This window comes from Muscardinus avellanarius (assembly GCF_963383645.1).
Source record: "Muscardinus avellanarius genome assembly, chromosome: 6".
NCBI lineage: Eukaryota > Metazoa > Chordata > Mammalia > Rodentia > Gliridae > Muscardinus > Muscardinus avellanarius.
Window position 1 is genome coordinate 1914940 of NC_137791.1, and position 20963 is coordinate 1935902.

Genomic DNA, 20963 nt, shown 5'->3' on the forward strand with positions numbered 1-20963 from the left:
GCCTAGATCTGCAAGGTCACACCCAGGGCCTTGCAGGTGCTAGGCAGGAGTTCTCCAGGAACTTCCCCAGCCTAGAGTTTTTAAAGACAAGGGTCTTACTACGCTGTGCAGGCTGGTCCTGAGCTTCTGGGCTTCAGGGGGCCTACTGTGCCAGCCCAAGTACCTGTGTCGTCCCAAGTACCTTGGACGACAGGCATGTGCTGCTGTACCCAGCTTAAACTAAAAGTAAATAAAAGTAGTAGGGTCTGTGTGCTGTATGTTACATGAACTTCTCATGGGATTTGAGACAGCCATCTTTAAATATGTAAATATTTCTGCACAGCATTTATAAAAACACTAAGTGGGTGAAGTAGCTTAACATCAGTTTAGAACAGATTATGCTGCCACCTTTTTTTTAAATTAGGGTTTTAGAACTTTGTGGGTTTCAAAATTGTTGGCAAAAGAGATTGTACACTTAGGTTTAGTGACTTAGTGACTACTGATTTTTTAATTATATGTGATACTTAGAATTCAAAGTGATTTTGCAGGTACTCTCCATCTTTTGATTATCCCAATCTTTTTCTTACCTTAATAATATCTGAAAGGAAATAAAGACTGATAATGTACCTGGAAGAGACTTTTAATGTGATGCTTCTTACCTTCCCGCATTCAGAAGAGTGATGATTGCACATTTCAAAAATATTACTCAGATTTCTCTATTAGAATATGGAAGCAGCTGGGTGTGGTGGTGCACGCTTATAATCCCCGTGCTTGGGAGGCGGAGACACGGGGGATCGCACAGGTTCGAAGCCAGTCTCTCTGGCTTAAGAGACCCTGTTTCCAAAAAATATATATATATAAATAGGTCTGGGAATGTAGCCCGGAGGTAGAAGAGCTTCAAGGAACCCCAGTACCTCCACCAAAAAAAAAAAAAAAAAAAAAAATATGGAAGCAACGAAGAATTTTTCATTATAAAATGATACTTATTTGAACCTGTGCCATAATTGTATTTTTTGGTGACGCCTTGTTTAGCAGTTGGAAATCTTCTATTAAAATGGAACAGGGCTTGGTTACAGGAGGAGGCAGAAGCCCACAGTCCTACAATTGTGCCCCATTCTTCCACTTCATGGTGTACTGTCTGGCCAGATCTGGAAAAAGTAGCATTTAGCATCCCTTCACAGACATGATCAGTGGAGTCCTTTGACTCCAGTGTCTCTGATGTGTGGCTAGTACACAGGTGGTGTGTTTACTATGCCCCTTGGAGCTTGCAAAGGTCTATAGGTATTTCTCAGAGTCAGGACAAAGCCAAGTTGAGCAAGGTTGGCATTACATGTTATCTGTAAAACCTAAATCAATGAAAAGCTTTTGCACTAAAAAGAAAATGTGTAAATCTGGTCATGGTGGTGCACTCTTTTAATCCTAGTACTTGGGAGACTGAGACAGGAGAATCATAAGTGTGCGGCCAGCCTCAACTACTTAGTGAGGCCCTCAACAACTCAGTGAGACCCTGTTTCAAAACCAAATAAAAAAATAGGGCTTGCCGGGCGCAGTGGCGCACGCTTGTAATCCCAGCATTCAGGAGGCTGAGAACAGAGAATCACAGTTTGTGGACAGCCTCAGCTACTTGGTGAGGCCTTCTGCAACTCAGTGAGACCTGGTTTCAAAATAAAGAATAAAAAATAAAAATAGGGCAGGGGGTATAGCTCGGAGTTCAAATGCCCCTGGGTTCCATCCCCAAACCCACAATAAAAAAAGGGCTCAGGATATAGTTTGGAGGTAGAATGCCTCTGGGTTCATCTCCAGTACTGCAAAATAAACAAGCAAACAAAACATGTAAACCTTTGTGTTAGTTATTTTAAGGCTGTTAATACGATTTTTGCATTCTGTTTTAAATAGGATGAAGGAGTTGAATCTGATGATCTGAAAAAAGATCTACCTCTAATGCCTCCACCTCCAGATTCATGTAGCATGAAGTTGACCATTAAAGAAATTTGGTTTAGTTTTGCAGCCCCTACCAATGTGAGATCTCCTACACATGCATTTTCTAGGTAAGAAAATTTGAGAATATAGGGTACCCATTAATATTTCTTCTTTATTTCAAATAGCATGCCATTCTATTTTATATATGTTTTACTATTTTCTGATATATAGTTGCTAAGTCTGACCTCCAGTCTGCGATCTTCCTGTCAGCCCCTGAAGCACTGTCACGGGCGTGTGTCGCCACGCCCCTCCCAAGCTGCCGCTTTTTCCGTCTTTCTCCTTCACGCTCTTGGAGAGCTTATGCTCAGCTTACTTGGCCCAGCTCTTCCTGGGGTTTTGTTCATAGCTTTCCACAGTGCCTTCCACTTCTGTTTACTCTTTTAACTTCTGATAGCCTGTTTTTTCTTTGTTCTCTATTATCCTCTTTTAAAAATATTTCTTAGCTATATTTTCACAATGTATTGGTGGTCAAAATACCAGCTATATTGTAGGCATGGGCACTTGTTTGAAATAGAGATTCTTACAGATCCTAAAAGCTGTCTTTTTAATTTTGTTGCTCTTGAAAGGCAGCTGAACCTTCTCAGCACCGCAACCCCAGCTGTGGGCGCGTGGCTTGTTCCTGTCGACCAACTCAAGTCATCCTTAAACAAGCTGGAAACTGAGGGGACCTTGAGAGTCTGTGCCGTGATGGGCTGCATAATGACAGAAGCATTGGAGGTGTGTCTCTCCGTGGTGGAGGGTATCAGATGGACTTTATTATGGAAAATACCCCGCAGTGATGATCAGCACGGGGAAATACCAGATCCACCAGGTCCTGATTACTGGCTAGTTTTTATTGTTATAAACACTCTCCATTCTAAATCTGTTGTTACATGGTTTCAGAATAAAAGTGTCCATTTCCCCCTGAGAAGTAAATACAATCGACTTACGAGAGTCGCCCGCTTCCTCCAAGAAAACCCTTCCTGTCTGCTCTGTAACATACTCCACCACTACCTCCACCAGGCGAGCTACTCCATCATCGACGACGCCACGATGGTGAGTGGCTGAGGACATAGTGACCTGTGCTGAGGTGCTCTGACCTTTGGGGCTTGAGACGCGTGTGAAGTCCATAGAAAAGTCTCCTTAGAAACACATCGCACTCAGATTGGTGACTTGGGAGTTGCCGGCATAAAGATGCTAGGAGAAACCGTGGATAGGGATGAGATTTCTCGGCATGATTTATTTAGAATGAAACTGGTCAAGGATGAGGTCCTGAAGAGTGCCAAAATTAAAGAGGGATAGCAGGCTGGATTGAGAGGCACCCTGTATCTAATGTCATATTCACCTAGTTTGCTTCTGTTTGCTCTGTGACAGAAATATGTAATGCTGTGTTGTGAGTATTGCTATAAAGAAGTGCTCGAGGCTAGGTGCTTTTTAAAGCGAGGAGGTGTATTTAGCTCACAGGGAGGTCCACGGCATCGGAGCTTGGCTCTTGGAAGGACCTCTTGGTGCCTGTCAAGATAGTGAGAGTGAGAGGAAGCCAGAGTGTGGGGAGAGCTGGACAGGTACTTTAACCAGCTTCACGTGGAAACAGCAGACCCCTCCAGACATCAGTGCATCTGAGAGCAGGGCCGTGACCTCTGCTAGGCATCACCCCGTAGAGATCCCACCACCTCCTGACGCTGCCACACTGGGCGCTGAGAGCCGGGGCAGGACACACTGAGGGACACACCAAGCCGTGGCAGTCTCCAGTCAGCTTGAACTCTTGAATAACTTTGGACAGGTTACTTCATATAAGTGTTCATTTCATAATGGAGTTTTGAGATTTCATGGCAGGTCACTGCCTCAGCTACTTACAAGCCCTCACTGTTGTTGCAGAGTGATGGGCTTCCCGCTCTCGTGACGCTCAAGAAAGGCTTGGTCGCTCTGGCCCGCCAGTGGATGAAGTTCATCGTGGTGACGCCGGCCTTCAAGGGAGTCAGCTTGCACAGGCCTGCGCAGCCCCTAAAGCCACAGGTGGCCTTGGACCAGGAGCACGAGGACGGGCTGGGGCTGGACAACGGGGGCGGCCTGCAGAGCGACACCAGCGCTGACGGGGCCGAGTTTGAGTTCGACGCAGGTGACTCTAGAAGCCTCTGTTCAGTGTTTTTCACTCCACACAGTTACTGGGTTTAAAAGCTCCGACATGAGCATCCTCTGTTCATAAAGCTAATATGCCTTTTTAAAAGATAGCAGAACCTTTATTTTTCCCATACTTATTAAGGGGACATAGTACTTATGATAATTTATGTCTTAAATTTGAAAATGTCATCGCCTAATTATATAAGTATGATCTTTATTAACTCAAATACATTATTAGTACTTTAAGAATCTTTTAACAGTCCTGATTTTGTAAGTTTACTTTTGTGAAATACAGCAGATGTCTCCTAATCTGTGAGTACAAAGACATCACTGTGTAAACGAGAACGGTGTGAATGCCACCCATAAGTCTCCTCTGAAAGGTCATATTTGTCTTCTGCTTCTAAGGGTGTTTCTGTTCTATCAACTGGTTCTTCCTTGAGTTAGGTAAATGTGGGGACTGCACTGAACCTACAGTCTGCTAACAAAATTTTTGTCATAACAAAGATAGTGGTATACATTTCTGAAAGGTGTGTGGATTATATTTGACTTCAGTTCTTTGCCAAAGGTTAATTTTTATTATTATAAAATGTATCGTCATAGAAAACTTACCTTAGAATGTTTTAAGAACATTAAAATAACATGGGAAAAATGTATTACTGAAATCAGAGCTTTTAGAACACTGAAAGGGTACTGTACCCAGTTTACTACTAATATTTATTTTTCTTTTGAAACAAGGTCTTGCTAAGTTGCTAAGGGTCTCAATAAATTGCTGAGGTTGGCCTCTAAACCTGAAGTCCTCTTGTCTCATCCTCCCAAGTACTGAGATTACAAATCTGTGCCCACCATGCCTAGCTAGACTGGACTTTGTTTTCCAAAATTTCTGGTCTATACAAAAGTTGAAAGAATAGTGCAGTAAATACCCCTTTTAGTTCTCTGCAGATGCCTGTGTTAATCAGTGACATTCTGTGTGTTCTTGGCCTGGTGGATTCAGTGAGTCTTTGCTTCTCTGTCATTTGCATGGTAGATGTAAAAAATTAAATAGAAGCTATTTGTTCCTTTTTTGAGACTGATGGATAGGATTGGGATTGAAGAATAAAGTAGAGAAAAGAGTAAATAGTATATCGGATTTTATAATTAACTTGTTAAATTATGAAAGTTGAAGCAGGGTGTTGTGGCACATGCTTGTAATCCTCTTACGTAGGAGGCTGAAACAGGAGGATCACAATTTTGTGGCCAGCTCAGCAACTTTGTGCGGCATCCACAACTTAGTGACACCCTATGTCAAAATAATAAAACAGGGATGGGGATGTAGGTCAGGGGTAGAATGCCCCTGGGTTCAATCTCCAGTATCAAACACCCACATACACATACAAAAAAAATGAAAGTTGAACACAGTTATATAATCAAGAACATGGGGTTGATATTTCAGGAAAATGTGATAACGCATACCTCCCTTCTTTTTCTCAACAATTTCAGCCACAGTGAGTGAACACACGATGCTACTAGAAGGCACTGCTGCCCGGCCCCCTGCAGGGAGCTCTGGACCTGTGACTGGGGCTGAGATAATGAGGAAACTTTCTAAAACTCACACCCATAGTGACTCTGCACTAAAAATAAAGGTATGTGATTGCTCGATAATGATTGTTGGCTAATTGTTCAGACTTAGAAAAAAACTAAAATTTCAAGTTTAAATATTTGGTGCTCACCCTAAATATTCAAGGTCTCATTTTATTTTGTGTGCTCATAATGGAGTCTAGGGGTTCTACCTCTCGGCTATATCCCTAGCCCTTTTCATGTGTGTCTTGAGACAGCCTCCCTAGGTTGCTGAGAGTCTGTCTTTGTTGCTGAGGCTGTCTTTGGGCCTGCAGTCCTCCTACTCAGACTCCTAAGTACTGGGAGTGAGCCACCACACCCAGCTTCAAAAAGATCTTTATGTTGACTTTAACTTGCTTAATAACTTTTAGTATATTTGTCTATTTTAAAAAATTGTATTATGACTAATTGATGCTAAATAAGAACTATTTTAACCACCAAGCCTGAGTGCTCTTCTTATATTTTACCGAACATTTTATTCAATAAAGTCCAACAATAAGAGTGTTAATCATCAGTTTCAATGAGGTTTATAGTCAGCACATGATCATTATATAGTGTGCTTATTTACTGAGCCAGTAGTGGGAAGAATTGTTTCAGGTCACTGAATGTCTTCCTGACTAGCTGTGGTGATGCTCTTTAACACCTCCACAGACACTCTACAGTTAATTTTCTGAAGTTCTGATGTTCCTTCCCCTGCTCCTTGGGTATTGGGTACTGTTCTGCTTCCCAGCATCTATTTGATGATCTGTGCTGTGGACTGTGTGTCTTGCTCCTCTTTTGCCTGTCCAGATGCAGGAGGGAATTAATGACACATAGTTAAAATAAGAGATATGCTTCAGTGGAAGGGTGGTCAGAGTGGCCCTGGTGGTGCTGTGTAGACTTCTAGAGCGTGCCTGTAATAATGAGGTCCTCCCTAGTCCCAGTCGCTGCACTCTGGTATTAACGTGCAGTGTAGCTTGTGGCAAGCGTAGCCTTGCAGTAGCTGTCATCTCCAGCAGTTGTTTTTATGTGCATAAGGAAGAGCCCCTGTTCTCCTGCAGGGCATCCATCCGTATCACTCTCTGAGCTACACCAGCGGAGACACGGCCACAGACTCTCCGGTGCATGTGGGCCGCGGAGGCGTGCCAGTGAAGGAGAGTCCGCGTAAGGAGAGCCTGCTCAGCTACCTGACCGGGAGCTTCCCCAGCCTGCACAGCCTTCTGGAAGGGACCCCTCAGAGAAGCAGCGCGGCTGCCAAGAGCAGCTCCCTCACCAGGACAGGTGTGCCTCTGCGTGCCTGGGCCCTGGCTGCACGACTAAGCTTTCCTGTTACACTGAGTCTTGAGAAAATGTTACAACACAGTTGTTCTGTGGGTAACATTTTGGTGTCTTCATGCTTTTTATTTGCTATTTTAAATTGTAACAGTGTCTAGGTTGGGTGTGGTGACTTAGGCTTGTAATCCCAGCATTTAGGAGGCTGAGGTAGGAGGATCTGGGTTCTCGGCCAGCCTCAACTACTTAGTGCAGCCCTCCACAACTTAGTGAGACCCTGTTTCAAAATACAGAATGAACAATAGGGCTGGGGATGTAACTCAGAGGTAGAATGTCCCTGGGTTCCATCCCCAGTACCGCAAAAAAAAAAAAAAAAAAAAAAAAAAATTGTAGTAGTGTCTAGTATTAGCCTAGGCATTTGGTTTGGATGTGTCAAACCTAGGTAGACGCTATTAAAAAAAAAACCTCCTTGTTAATGTTTTTGTATAAAATAAGAATGCCATGTGGTGAGAGTTTGAAGACATAATTCTATAACTCCCATTTTGTCCCTTAGTGCCTGCGTAATTCTCTACTCAGTAGGAGTTCTGTTTCAGGGAATACCGTGGCCACCGAGATGCTCTCCGAGCACCCCTTGCTGTCGGAGCCGTCATCTGTGAGCTTCTACAACTGGATGTCCCATGCTGTGGGCAATCGAGGAGGTGTGGTGCAAGACTCTCCTGCTGCGAAACCCGGGCACAGTAGTCTTCCAACAGGTACTGAGCGATTATTTGGCTGAACAGTCTAAGTGGCACATTATAGATAAAGCTAAATCCTGTTTTTCAGAGGATGGTTAAACAGTGGTCAACCTGTAGGTATGATTTTCTTGAACTCAGCCCGTTAGTAAATGCTTTGTGTGATGCTTCATGGAGAGAGTGGTAAGAAGTCACTAAGTACTCTCACAGAAAGGCAGGTCATGTCAAATGGAGATTGTTTGTAATTTTAAAAGCTGGGAAGCCAGGCTTGGTGGCGCACGCTTATAATCCCAGTACTTGGGAAGATGAGACAGGAGGATCGTGGTTCACCGCCAGCCCCAGCTACTTAATGAGGCCATCCGCAACTTAGACCCTGTTTTAAAATAAAGAATAAGCCAGGCATGGTGGCACACGCTTGTAATCCTAGCATTTGGGAGGCTGAGACAGGAGGATCGCAGTTCAAAGACAGCCTCAGCTACTACTTAGGCCCTTTGCAACTCAGTGGGACCCTGTTTCAAAAATAAAAAATAGGGCTGGGGGTGTAGCTCAGAGGTAGAATGCCCCTGGGTTCCATCCCCAGTAACACACACACACACACACACACACACACACACACACACACACACACAAAAAAAAAAAAAAAAAAAAGAATAATGCTGGGCGTGATAGCCCTCACTTGTAATCCCAGCATTTAGGAGGCTGAGACAGGAGGATCGCGGTTTGAGGACAGCTTCAGCTACTACTTAGGCCCTTTGCAACTTAATGAGACCCTGTTTCAAAATAAAAATAATAAAAAATAGTGGGGGTATGGCCTGGAGGTAGAATGCCCCAGGGCTCCATCCCCAGCACCCCCCCACACACAAAAGATTGGAATACCATGGTTCTTTTAGTTTTCAAAGTATCAAAAGGAAGCAAAAGAGAAAAATGCAAAGTCTAACAGTATCTATTGTAGTTTGTATCCCATATTGTAGTTTGTATCTACAATATGGAAAATATTCATACCTTATCTAGATCCCTCTGACACCTAACTGTCCTTCCTACACTCTTAATAGTTCTTAACACATTGAATCATATCTAAAGGACTCCTTTGCTCAAGGGAGGAGACAAATGATGGCCATTTATTTTAAAGAATATGTACCTATAGGAAGAAGACTGGCAGAAAATTACACAAGACAGTAATGGCAGCTATATTCAGAAATATAAGTAGACCTACCTTTCCCTTTCTATCCTTTTTCTTTTTGTATTTTTTCAGGATGCCCTATTTTTTTTAAAATTTTTTTTTAAAAAAAGGTTTCACTGAGTTGAAAGGGCCTTACTAAGTAGCTGAAGCTGTCCTCGAACCGGGATCCTCTTGTCTCAGCCTCCAAATGCTGAGATTACAAGTGTGTGCCACCACGCCTGGTTTTTCCTTTTCATTTTGGTTTGATAATGGTACTACAGTACAGGCTTCAAAAGTTTATGTCTAAAGTTTACTTTTTTAACACAACAATTTACATTTTATCATTGAAAATTTACTGTTAGGTGTTGCACCCAATCTTCCTACAATACCCTCAGCCTCAGATTTCAACACCGTCTTGTCCAGTGACCAGAATACCTTGGACGGAACCCATTCTCAGCACAGCACCAGTCAGGATGATGTGGCAGGGGTGGAGGAAGCCAACCAGGGCTTTCCTGCCGTTCAGCTTGCTGACGCACAGGTGAGAAAGTCCGTGCCTCATAGAACCTCCTTTGCCAGCTCAGCGGCTGGGCCACACGCGCTCTGCACCCCAGTGTTCCAGTGAAAGCTGTCCCTGTGCCCGCTGCCCAAAGCTCATGCAGAACAAGAGGGGCCCTTGAAAAGTACATGGCTTGATTATTAATGCAAAGTGGTGTCTAATAGAGGATATTTAAAAGAGAGCCTAGTGTCTGTAACCAGCTGCCTAAGTAATAAGACTAGAAAGTTTAATCAGCTCCCATGCTCTTTAGTGCAGTGGTAAGACTCTGAGTGAAGAATTGGAAGGCATTGATTTTAGGAGGAGGAATAAAGTAATTGAAACTGTATGTGTACAAATAGTCTGTGAGTAGCAATGTGTTGCGAGGTAGTGAACTCAAAGGTTACAGCTTTGAAAAGGTAAAGGAGAAATATTGTGGAGGTCTTATTTAGTAGATCAAATGTGGAGAGTAGAGAGCGCTCCTTTGAGATGAGACATATTTCTTCATTTGACCAGAGGTCTGGAGGGAGGGTGGGGCGTGGGTGATGGGAATTGTATCCTCAGCATGAGCGACTTAAGCATATTGACGTATGTAGGAGGGACCCGGAGGGCCACAGTTCCAGAAGACCAAGGAAGGGCCGGAGGAGGGGCACTTGTAGAGAAAGGAGGACTTGTGGAACTTAGAGTCAGTCATGGAGAGAGACACTTTGGATGTAATAGTTCAGGAGTTTTTAGGAAGGCAATAAAGAGCAATTCACAACCGAAGAGGCAAATTCGCAGATTATTAACTTCAGTTTTTCTCTTTCAAAACGAGATAATTGATGTTTTGTTTATGGCAGGCATTTTAAAAATTTTCATGAGATTTGTATAATACATAAGTAGCTTTTAGAGACTTTTTAAAAAGGAAGAGTAGGAAAATAATTATATTGCTGTTTGTTTTGGCCTACATAATTAAATTCATTATATTTGTTAGCATTCAGTTTGTGTTTTTAGAGATCAATTCACTGTTACAAGATTCTAAAATTTGCCAAGATCACGAATATTAAATAATAAAATAAAAATTGTGTAAGGTAAATTACTATAGCCTTTCTGGAAAACAGTATGGAGATGCCTCAAAAAAATTAAAAATAGAACTGTCAAGTGGTCCAGCAGTCCCATTGCTGATTATAAAATCAAAGGAAGTGAAATTGGTATGTCAGAGAGGCATCTGAACTCCCACGTTTATGGCAGCACTCGTCACCCTTTTCACGAAATGGCAACAACTGACATGCCCGTCAGTAGAGGGATGGGGAAAGGAAATGTGGTACATATACACAAAGCAGCACTGTTCAGCCAGCAGAAGAGTGAGATCCTATCATCGCAACATGGATACAACCAGAGGTCATTGTTAACTGCGACGAGTCAGCACAGAAAGACAAGTCCTGCATGATTCTGTTCATATGTGGATTCTCAAAATGTTGATGTCATAGAAGTTAAGAGTAAGATAGTGTTCCCCGAGGCTGGCGAGGGCTGGGAAGAGACAGAGAGAAAGGAGGAAAGGCCGATTAACTGGTGCTGAGGATAGAAAAGAGTTCTAGTGTTCTGTTGCAGAGTTAGTGCGAATATAGGTAGTGATAATGTACGTAGATTGTTAAAAGCTACAGAAAAGGATTTGAATGATGAGTCTTCATAAAGAAATGATAAGTGTTTGAGGAGATAGGTAATGTTTCCCGGGCTTGAACATTATGTGATGTATACATGTTTTAAACATCACATGTTTACGTATGATTTTTATGCATAAATATGTATAACTTTTAGGCTCTAACAGTTATGTCATGAAAGATGGAGTCAGGTGGCTTGAACAGGTGTAAAGGCTGGACAGTGGCACAGTGCAGCCCACGCTCAGCAGAGCTGGCGCAGGGCAGGCCGCTGGGAAGGCTGTGCAGGCTAGAGCTCCAGTGGGCACAGTCACGTCATTCCCATTGTCTTGAGCAGCTCAGCCGTGGCTCAGAAGAGGATCCACTGATTCAGAGCAGATGTAGCAAGGAAGTGAGGTGGAGAGCTGTTGGGACATTGCTGAAATGTAGCCTCAGTTAGGGCTGTGGGGACAGTCAGCCATGTAACTTTGGACATGGTGTTGGGCACATCGTCTTTATGACACATGGAGCCCTTCTGCATGGTAAGTGGGGTGCAAAGATAACAACCAGTAGGATGGCTTGAACTTGAAGAGGGAGCTTGACCCAGGACAGTCGGCAGTGTGGACTTGGGTCTCCGTGAATCCATGGCGTTGGTCCATTTGCCTGGGGTTTTGAGCATCAGGAACGTTCCCCAGCAGAGGATGTGTAGAGTGAGTTCACCGGAGGCTGAGCGAAGCACTTGTACCCGGATGTGGAAGGAAGAGGAGGCCACACAACAGAGAGGGCAGCCAGAGTGGGCACACCACTCCGTGTCACTGTGGCTCGTTCCTGGTGACTGGAAGAGATTTAACCAAAGTAATGCACTTCCATAAGCATGTGGCATAATTAAATGTAAAGGGTGTTCTTTGTCAGGAAAAATGTTAGATGATATTACAGCCAAGGATACCACTTAAAATAAATCACAAAGATAAAATAAAAACGGGCCAGATATTTATAACATTCGAAATGTTTTCATATTAATACAAGATGTTGATAAACCATTTTGCGAACCTATCAGCAGGTTTTTAAAAATGGAAACACAAAAGATATTCATGCCTTTGTTAAAAGTAGGAGCAGTATGACTTAAATTAATTTACATCTTTATTTTCCTAGTATTTTCAGACATGAGGCAGGGTAAAGGGATCTTTGCTTTAAGTAAAACTAATGCCAGGCATACAGACCCCTTTTTGCTTTGCACTTGCTAACAACGTGTGCTGTGGGGGATTAGGCAGGTGCAGCAGTCAAGAAGGTGCTGTGCGCCAGGCTAACACGAGTGCTTCTGTCTTCCAGGTTGTTTTTAAGCCTCTTCTGAGCCACGTCGGGATCCAGTCCCAGGATGCAGTGCCGCTCTGCTACCGGATGTACTTTGGGGAGCACCTTTCCTTTTCAGGAACTCTGGACTGCCTCAGAGCGGACATTGTGGACTCAGACACAGCCAAAGAGAGAAAAGGCAAAAGAGCGAGAAGGTGCAGAACCACGTGCTGTGGCTTTCACCTGCTTCCAAGCACATTCCCCACCCGGCCCCAGGGACGCCCTTTGAGTGATTTGCTAAACGTCATTGCCTTGGCCGAACTGGGCGTGCTGTTTCTGTTAACGTTTCCACTGTCACATCAGCTCCGAGTGCTTTAACAGCACACTCACGCTTAGCTTTTATTTCTCGAATCCCCTGAAACTCCTGTTTATTTGGAGACCTTAAATGCACTGTACTTTTCTCAGTCATTAATTCCCATCTTAACTACTTTTGTTTTTATTTTGTAGCATGTTGCTTATCTGCTAATTTTTCTACTTTGCTTTTGGGTTGCATTTTCTTAATTAAAATATTATAACTTCCTACTAGTCATTTAGCATAGACTCTGGCATGTAAGAAGTCCTCATAAACACATCTCCTTATCTCTGCTGTCTCTAAACTTAAAGGTAGTGAACATGTATCAAGGACATTGAAGTTTTAGCTGTAATTTAGGCTCTTCCGTACACAGGACAGTTCTTTCTCTGCCTTTTTCCTTGAGTGACTGCTTAATCATAAACTTGGGGTTTTTTCCTCCTTTCACTCGACTCTCCCGTCTTTATGATTTTCTTGGCATTCTTACATGTTTAGACTCTTACTTTTGCAGTTGCGGATTCTTCTCTCTCGAGTCTTTACTTTCCTACCTCTTCTCATTCTCATTGTCAAGCTTTCCCCTCGTTGCTCAGCACTGTCGGTAGGCTTTCTGTGAGCTTGTGCAGTTTCATGAATTATACTACAGTGTGGCCTTTCTTCCTGAGTTAGAAATACTAATATTCATTAGGGAAGAATTCCATTCTCAAATTACAGACTCTCTAAACTGGGAACGTCAAAGTAGCTTCTGATTTTTTATAACAGGAAAAAAAATTCCTGTGTAGTTAAACCTACGTAGTTGTAATTTTGGTGCTTGGTGCTTGAAATTTATTAGTAGGAGTTGGTTTATGGAAATTTTAGACTTTTTTAAAATGAGTATTTTTAAAATTGGGTAAAATATTTCTCATATGAAAATCTTTAAGTAAAAGGAATTGCCAAAATAATTTTTGTACAAGATTTTAAGTATTCTTGTTGAGTATTTATTGTTTTTGTTTCATTTGCTCTTCCTCTCTTCTTACAACTTGGCAAAGTGTACCTTGAGAGTTTCTTTTGTAATGGCAAATAAAATTACATAGAAATCAAATATACAGTTTAGTATAAGAAAATGGGGATGGTAAAGAAGGTGTCCTGATTGATCCATAAGGGACTCTAAATTCTAGCACCATCAAGTGTGCCACTGAATGCCAAGAGAAAATTGTTTTTTTATCACTTCACTAAGAGCATTTCTTAATGTAATAAGATTGATTTTTGACTGGTTCGTCAGTTTTAGAGTAAAATCAGTAAGAACTTAAGACCTAACCTCTAACTTTTAAAAAGACCAGCTTAATAAAAAAAAGCACACTCTAGTGGTTCTCTTGCTTCTTAAAATTATTTAAATTTTTTATACCATATTTTACCTGGGAGATTCTCTTGCTTCTAAACTTATAAAGGTGTATAGTCTAGGAAAAGGAATGTGAAGCCTATGCTTTTGTTTTAACTGTCTAGGCCAGGCCACGTGAATCTCCCTCCCCTGGAGTTCAAGCCCGCCCTGATGCTGGAGACCTTCAGCCTCAGTGCCGTGGTCATGGAGAAGTCGGTGTGCACGCCCCAGAACCCCACCAGTGTCCTTTCCTTCCACGATCTCAGCAAGCGCCACTACAGCACCTTCCACTGCAACTTCACCATCTCATGCCAGTCCATCAGCCAGCACGTGGACATGGCTTTGGTCCGCCTCATTCACCAGTTCAGCACAATGGTAGATGATATCAAAGCAACCCAGACTGACATCAAGCTTAGCCGGTACACAGCGGGATCAGCTTCTCCGACACCTACTTTCAAAACCAGAAAGCATCGGGATTTTCGTTCTTCTGACTTCAGTCGCAGTTCTAGAGGCAGCCTCAATGGGGGCAACAGAGTCAATAATGCAAAGAGCAAACGGACCAGCAACGAGAGCAACAAAAAGGAGTCTCGGAACAAAAATTCCCTGGGAAGGTCTGAGAGGAGGACTTCCAAAGTGTCGAGGAAAGGCTCCAAGGATGTGGTGGACCACATGACCATTCACATGGACGACTCCGACTCAATCACAGTGTCGGAGCAGAGTGAGCCGTCGGCCGAGTGCTGGCAGAATATGTACAAATTGCTGAACTTCTACTCGCTTATCTCTGACCCAGCAGGGATTTTGGAGAAATCTTCAGAAACGTTTGGACCAGCAGGTGACATATTTATGATATAAGAATTTCAAGATATTTAGAAAATATATCTACCTTTTCCTTCCCAGTTTGTCTTTCTACCTAATATTTTATTTCTCCTCATCCACCCCCTCTGCGCGAGACTTTGATTCCTTAGTCTTTTTTTTTATACCTTCCTTCCTTCTCTCTCTCTCTCTTTTTTTTTTTTTTTTTTTTTTTTTTTTTGGTGGTACTGGGGTTCCTGGAAGCCCTTCTACCTCCGGGCTACACTCCCAGACCTATTTTATTTATTTTTGGAAACAGGGTCTCTTAAGCCAGCGTGGCTGGCTTTGAACCTGTGCGATCCTCCTGTCTCCGCCTCCCAAGTGCACCACCACGCCCGGCTATGCCTTCTCATTAAAAAAAAAAAAAATTTTTTTTATTGGTGCATTGTAGTCATATATCATAATGGGGTAGAAGATGGCAGAGGCATACATCCACACACCACTCATTTAATCCTAAGGGTTGACAAAGGGCCAAAATCTGTCTTCTATAGCTTCTTCAATGCTGACAAAGTGTGAAGTCCCTGCCTACCCAGGGACCAGATGTCTCATCCTGACTGGTCTAAAGGAGACATAGGAAGGTTGGGTTTTTTTGGCTATAGAATCATGGTTCATTGATGTTCTGGAAAAGAAGATATTAGCCCCTGACAGCTGTAAATTAGACAGCAGAGCAGTATTCCAGTGCAAAGGGTATGGGCCAAGAAAGTGAGAATCGTTATCCACTCAGAAGTTCCAGAGAACTAGGAGGAGGTTATTAAGCCACTGAAACTTGAGGCAGAATGAGACATGTTGCCGGGCGTGGTGGCGCACACTTGTAATCCCCGCGCTTGGGAGGCAGAGACAAGAGGATCCTGCAGGTTCGAAGCCAGCCGCGTGCGCTGGCTTAGGAGACCCTGTTTCCAAATAAAAATGTAAAAATAGGTCTGGGAGTGTAGCCCGGAGGTACAAGGGCATTCAGGAACCCCAGTACTAAAACAAAAAAACAAAAAAAACAAAAAAAAAAAACAAAAAACAATGAGACATGTTATTAATTTGGTGGCTGTAATGTAGAATGCCATTTTTAGAATGATCAGGGATATAAATACAACATTTTTTTTAACAATTGCACAGAACATTAATAATCTTTAACTTCACCCTGTAGGGTCTGTTCTCTCTTGGGTAGAAGCCTCAATAGTCCCACACCCTTAATTAGAAAGGCCCCTCTCCCCGCCTGAGATTTACTGAGATGCTTAGTCAACAAAGGTTCTGTAAGGAAGGTCAGTGTCAGGCACCACCAGGACCTGAGGATTCTGAGGAAGTTCACATTCCACCTGTGCTCTTTCACCCCAGCCACACCCTCAAGGGGTTCTTGTAAAATGAGAAGTGTTAATCCCCAAAAGGCCTACTACACTCAAGGTGGCCTGTGTTCTCCCTTGAACGTGAATTCCCCACTTTCTTAAGTAAACCTCTGTCTTTGTCGCTGAAAAATAAATAATAATTAAATAAAACTTTCTACTTAGAATAGTAGTAGTACTAAAAAAGGCAGGTTTATCCTATTTCCTTAGGGTTATGGGTGGATAATTGCAGTGCAGAAAAATTAGCAGCCACCAAGGAGAAAAAAAATGTAATGCCATCCATCCGTTCTGCTACCCATTTCTCATCCTCTCTACCTGTTACACAGCATGCTCCTAAGGGGTTCAGGCAGGCTTGATTTCAGATTACTTACTTTCAGTAGAATTTGGAAAAACTAAAAATGTTTCCAAGTCATTTTGGTAAGGAAAAGAGCTTGGTGCGAATGTGACGAAAGAAGGGTGTTATATGGAATTGTCTTTGATGTTGCGGTTTTCATATCTCAAGCTGTGTATTTCCCTTTACCTAAAAGGAGTGCGGAGTCCTACGGAGCCCACATGTAAAGTCGTATTTGAGAATGAACAAGACAGCAACAGTCTGACGAAGACACAGAGGAAGCGCAGCCTAGTGACTTCTGAACCCCAGCACGTCACGCTCATAGTGTTTGGGATAGGCATGGTGAACCGCACGCACCTGGAGGCAGATATTGGTGGGCTGACAATGGAGTCAGAGCTGAAGAGGATCCATGGCAGCTTCACCCTTAAGGAAAAAATGAAAGGTAAGAGGAGGGTTTTCTCATGCTGTAGTACTGCTCTTCCGATGTAAACCACTGCTGTTTTTCTAAAATTCCTAGTTGGCAAGTTTTCTTCAGAAAATGAGGGTTCCCAGGCTCTAAGGTAGAGCACTGAGGACTTGAAATATAACTGAAGATGAGTGAGTTGAAGCAGCTTCCATATCTAATGAAAGTATTTGAGCACAGAGACCTTGAGCTGATGTGTGTAAATGCCCAGCGGCACTTATTCTGTGACTGTCTCTAAATGTTGACTAGTAAAGCTACCTATTTCAAGAAAATCATGAAATATCTGAATTACTCACTTTGCTTTGTTACCACTATAGAAATGTTGTAACCAAGTACACATTTTAGTATCTCTATAAAAAAAAATTCCAAAAGCCAGACACAGTGGCACACGTCTGCAGTGCACATGGTGCATCATTAGTTTATGTATCATAAAGGAAATAATGTTGCCAAGCCGGGCTTGGTGGGCACCCTTGTCATCCCAGCATTCGGGAGGCTGAGACTGGAGGATCACAGTTCACGGACAGCCTGGGCTACTTAGTGAGGCCCTCTGCAGCTCAGTGAGACCCTGTTTCCAAATAAAGAATAAAAAATAGGGCAGGGGGTGTAGCTTGGAGGTTGAATGCCCCTGGGTTCCATCCCCAGACCTGCAAAAAAAGAGAAAAGAATGTTGCCAGGTGTGGTCAGAGGCTGTTGATGTGAAATGCATCCAAGTCGCAGAGGTGCTAAAGGAGAGGTCATGCTTAGAGACATGGGCCCAGCCGCCTGCAGCTTGGCTGCAGGGATGCCCTGGCAGCAGTGGCTCTATTATATCATTGTCTTCTCTTTCTCATAAAAGCAACTTGACAGGTTACATTGTATGACAAAAGGAAATTATGAGTCACCATGTTTTTATTGTTAACTTTATGATAGTCAAATAGGTAAGGTCTAGGACTAAGTGAAACAAAAGATATTTTGAATCTACTTTTTATTATAAACCTTTTGTTAACTGTTTTATTTTGTACCCTGAATATTTATTATTTATTCAAAATCTACATTTAATTGGAAAGTTTTGTACTGTTAAAGGAAATGGAGAAATTAGATGGAGTATAAATTGATAAAAGTATGACGACATCAGTTCTCCTTAGATATATAGACACAGCCATAGTACACAAAATTTCACATGGCTAAGCTGACATAAAAGAATTTGTTCAACTGCACTGTTTAGAAGAAAGATTACCAGACAAAGGAGGAGAAACCTTAGTGGAGAGAGGGAAGCAGAAGGGGGAGAGGGAGACTTGAAGAGGGAGCGCAGGACGGCATTCGAAGACCTGTCAAGAGCCAGTCAGTGTCCTGTCCTGGGAGGTGGGAGGGAGAGAGGTACCAGTTTCTTTGTCTGTTGATTTGGCAAAAATCAAGAACAATAATGCCCAGTCTTGGTGAGAGCCAGTGAAATGGACATTTTCATGCTCTTCTAAATAATCATAAATTGGCTTGACCTTTCCGAGGTCAAGTTTTATAAGTCATCTTTAAACCACACTTATTTTTTACTTAGCCGTTCCATATCTACAAACCTGTGTAGGAGGAAAATTCAGAACTGTGTGAAAAGAGTCCAGGACAAAGAAGCGGCCAAACGTTTAGCATTAAAGAATTGGATATTGTTTTTTAGAGCCTTATGGTAATCTATAATTCACTCATTAAAAATTGTAGAATTTATTAATATAAAAATGGTATGTGATTTCATAAATAACAAAAATATTTACATTTACATTTTAAAAATTGATGGAATTGTATGGACCAAGAGTGCTAGTTTTATGTAGTTTTGTTCTTGTTTTTAGAAAATTTTCCAAGTTTGTATACTATTATTTTTTACTTTAAAAGCATGACTATGCTATTTAATGGCAGTGGTGTTTTAAAGGCTGTATTTTGCAGTGTTCCCGTTTTGATGTGATGTGATGTGTATGAGCTCAGAGGAATAGCCTGCTAGGGAGTTCTCTCAGAGGTCATGAACAAGGCAGGCGCGGTGGCACACGCCTGTGACCTGAGACGGGAGGATCGCAGCATTTTGCGAGGCCTTCCACTACTTAGTGAGACCTTGTTTCAAAGTAAAAGGCAAAATAGGGCTTGGGTGTGGTTCAGATTTAGAATGCCCCAGGGTCCAGTCCCCAGTGCCACACACAAAATTCCACAATAGTTGAATGGATTTTTATCGTAATTTCACAATTATCTTTTGTTACTGAATATATATATGATATGCACCTATCCTACTTCCAGAATCTAAAGAATTGTTCTTCTCCTTTCTAAGATGTCTTGCATCAGAAGATGACTGAGACATGTGCCACAGCTCACGTTGGTGGGGTTAACATCGTGCTGCTTGAAGGGATCACACCCAACATACAGTGAGTGTGCGGACATTACCTGCATTTGCACAATTTGTAGAAAACTTAAAATTCTTAGAAACCTTATTTGTACTGAGGATTGGACTTAGGGGCATTCTCCTTCTGAGCTATAATCCCCAGACCTGTTTTATCTTTTATTTTGAAGCAGGATCTGAGTTGTAAGGACTGGTGGAACCTGTGATACTCCTGTCTCATCTCCCAAGTACTGGGATTACAAGCATGCCCCACCGTGCCTTACTTACAAAACATGGGGTTTTTTTTTTGGTGTGTGTGTGCTATGGGGATGGAACCCGAGGGCATTCTACCTCTGAGCTCACCCCCACCCTATTTTTTTTTTTTTTTATTCTTTATTTTGAAACAGGGTTTCACTGAGTTGCAAAAATCCTCACTAAGTAGCTGAGGCTGTCCTCAAACCATGATCCTCCTGTCTCACCCTGCCAAATGCTGGGATTACAAGCGTGCACCACCACACCTGACATAAAACGTGTTTGTAAAGTATTGAATAGTTGCAATTTCTTGCCCCCTCCAAGTAAAGATCCCTTGTTAATTATTTGAAAAGTAAAATAATCTTTCTCCACTAATATGCTCATTATGTTAAGACTTTTAAATTTTATTTTCTGGCATTTTATATTTCCAATTGCAATGAAAGGAAATGGAATGAAAGACATAATTTAAAAGATACTTTGAGTGGGAATTTAGGCGTGGGGACCAGGAGCTCAGGGATCGGTCGCACGGTAACTAACTCCTGTGGCGTGTTTGCTTCCTTTCGTTTCCTGCCTCCGCTTGCACCTGCATCGGTAGACTGGAGGATTTCCCTACATCTCCTACAAGTACAGCCAAGCAAGAGTTTCTGTATGTTATATTCTTTTTCATGGCTTTGTGATTAACTCAGTCTTGTCTAGTCTTAATGATTGGTGTTTAAATTATCCTCACGTGTGTGAATGTGTAGTTAGTTACGTTGCTGTAATATAGACACTAATATTAGAGCAAAGCTTATTGATGTTCAAGGACAGCATGGTAAGGCCTACCTTTTGGTACCTCTTACCCTGCTGCATTGTTGTTGACAGGCTTGTAACAGCGCAGTCCTGTGCTGCTTGTGCGTTTATAGACATGCCACTGTCAACAGGACTGTCACCAATACTTCATGTTTGATGTGGAAATGGAAGCTAAAAAATTTCACTTTGTAAAAGTTTTCGCTACTTACAAAAGTAGTTAAGAAACCAGTAACTAAACTGATAAGAACAAATACTTCACTTGATCTTTGCCAAAAGGCTCAGAAGGCATCACTCCCTGCCTTGGTGCACATATGTGAGAATGCAGTGGCCTCTGGGACCCTGTGTGGGAAGGGAGCCATCTGAGCTGTGTGCGTGGTGCTGCGCTGTGCTGAAGTGCTCGCTCAAATGTTCATCACATGGGTCCCTCACCAGGACAGAGGAATCCATTTCTTAGCGCCTTTTATTTCCTTGGATGTTTTATATAAAACTTTAGCATACTGAGTAAGATATTCCCTGGTGGTAAGACTGTCATCCTGGATGAGACGTGTTGTTCTCTGATGATAACAGGTGGACAAAACATCACCATAAAGGCCTTTGCTGGGGTTATCATGGTTTGTTTCACCTCTTAAGCCAAGTAAAAGTTCTGTGAAGAATACATACCCTCATAGTAATTGGAGAATTG

General features: G+C 42.4%; 1 protein-coding gene across 2 annotated transcripts in view; it reads left to right on the forward strand.

Annotated features, from left to right (window-relative positions):
- The window catches only part of BLTP1 (bridge-like lipid transfer protein family member 1), a gene marked incomplete at both ends in the record, with an annotated part of 166205 nt that overhangs the window by 74263 nt on the left and 70979 nt on the right, over positions 1-20963 (forward strand). For both annotated transcript variants that reach the window (XM_080697986.1, XM_080697987.1), the window contains 13 exons: positions 1876-2027; positions 2526-2676; positions 2842-2994; positions 3817-4057; positions 5536-5678; positions 6693-6912; positions 7497-7655; positions 9156-9331; positions 12271-12446; positions 14060-14766; positions 16645-16890; positions 19193-19286; positions 20088-20138. In XM_080697986.1, coding sequence (XP_080554112.1) covers positions 1876-2027; positions 2526-2676; positions 2842-2994; positions 3817-4057; positions 5536-5678; positions 6693-6912; positions 7497-7655; positions 9156-9331; positions 12271-12446; positions 14060-14766; positions 16645-16890; positions 19193-19286; positions 20088-20138 — 2669 coding nt within the window. The remainder of the gene's footprint in view (positions 1-1875; positions 2028-2525; positions 2677-2841; positions 2995-3816; positions 4058-5535; positions 5679-6692; positions 6913-7496; positions 7656-9155; positions 9332-12270; positions 12447-14059; positions 14767-16644; positions 16891-19192; positions 19287-20087; positions 20139-20963) is intronic.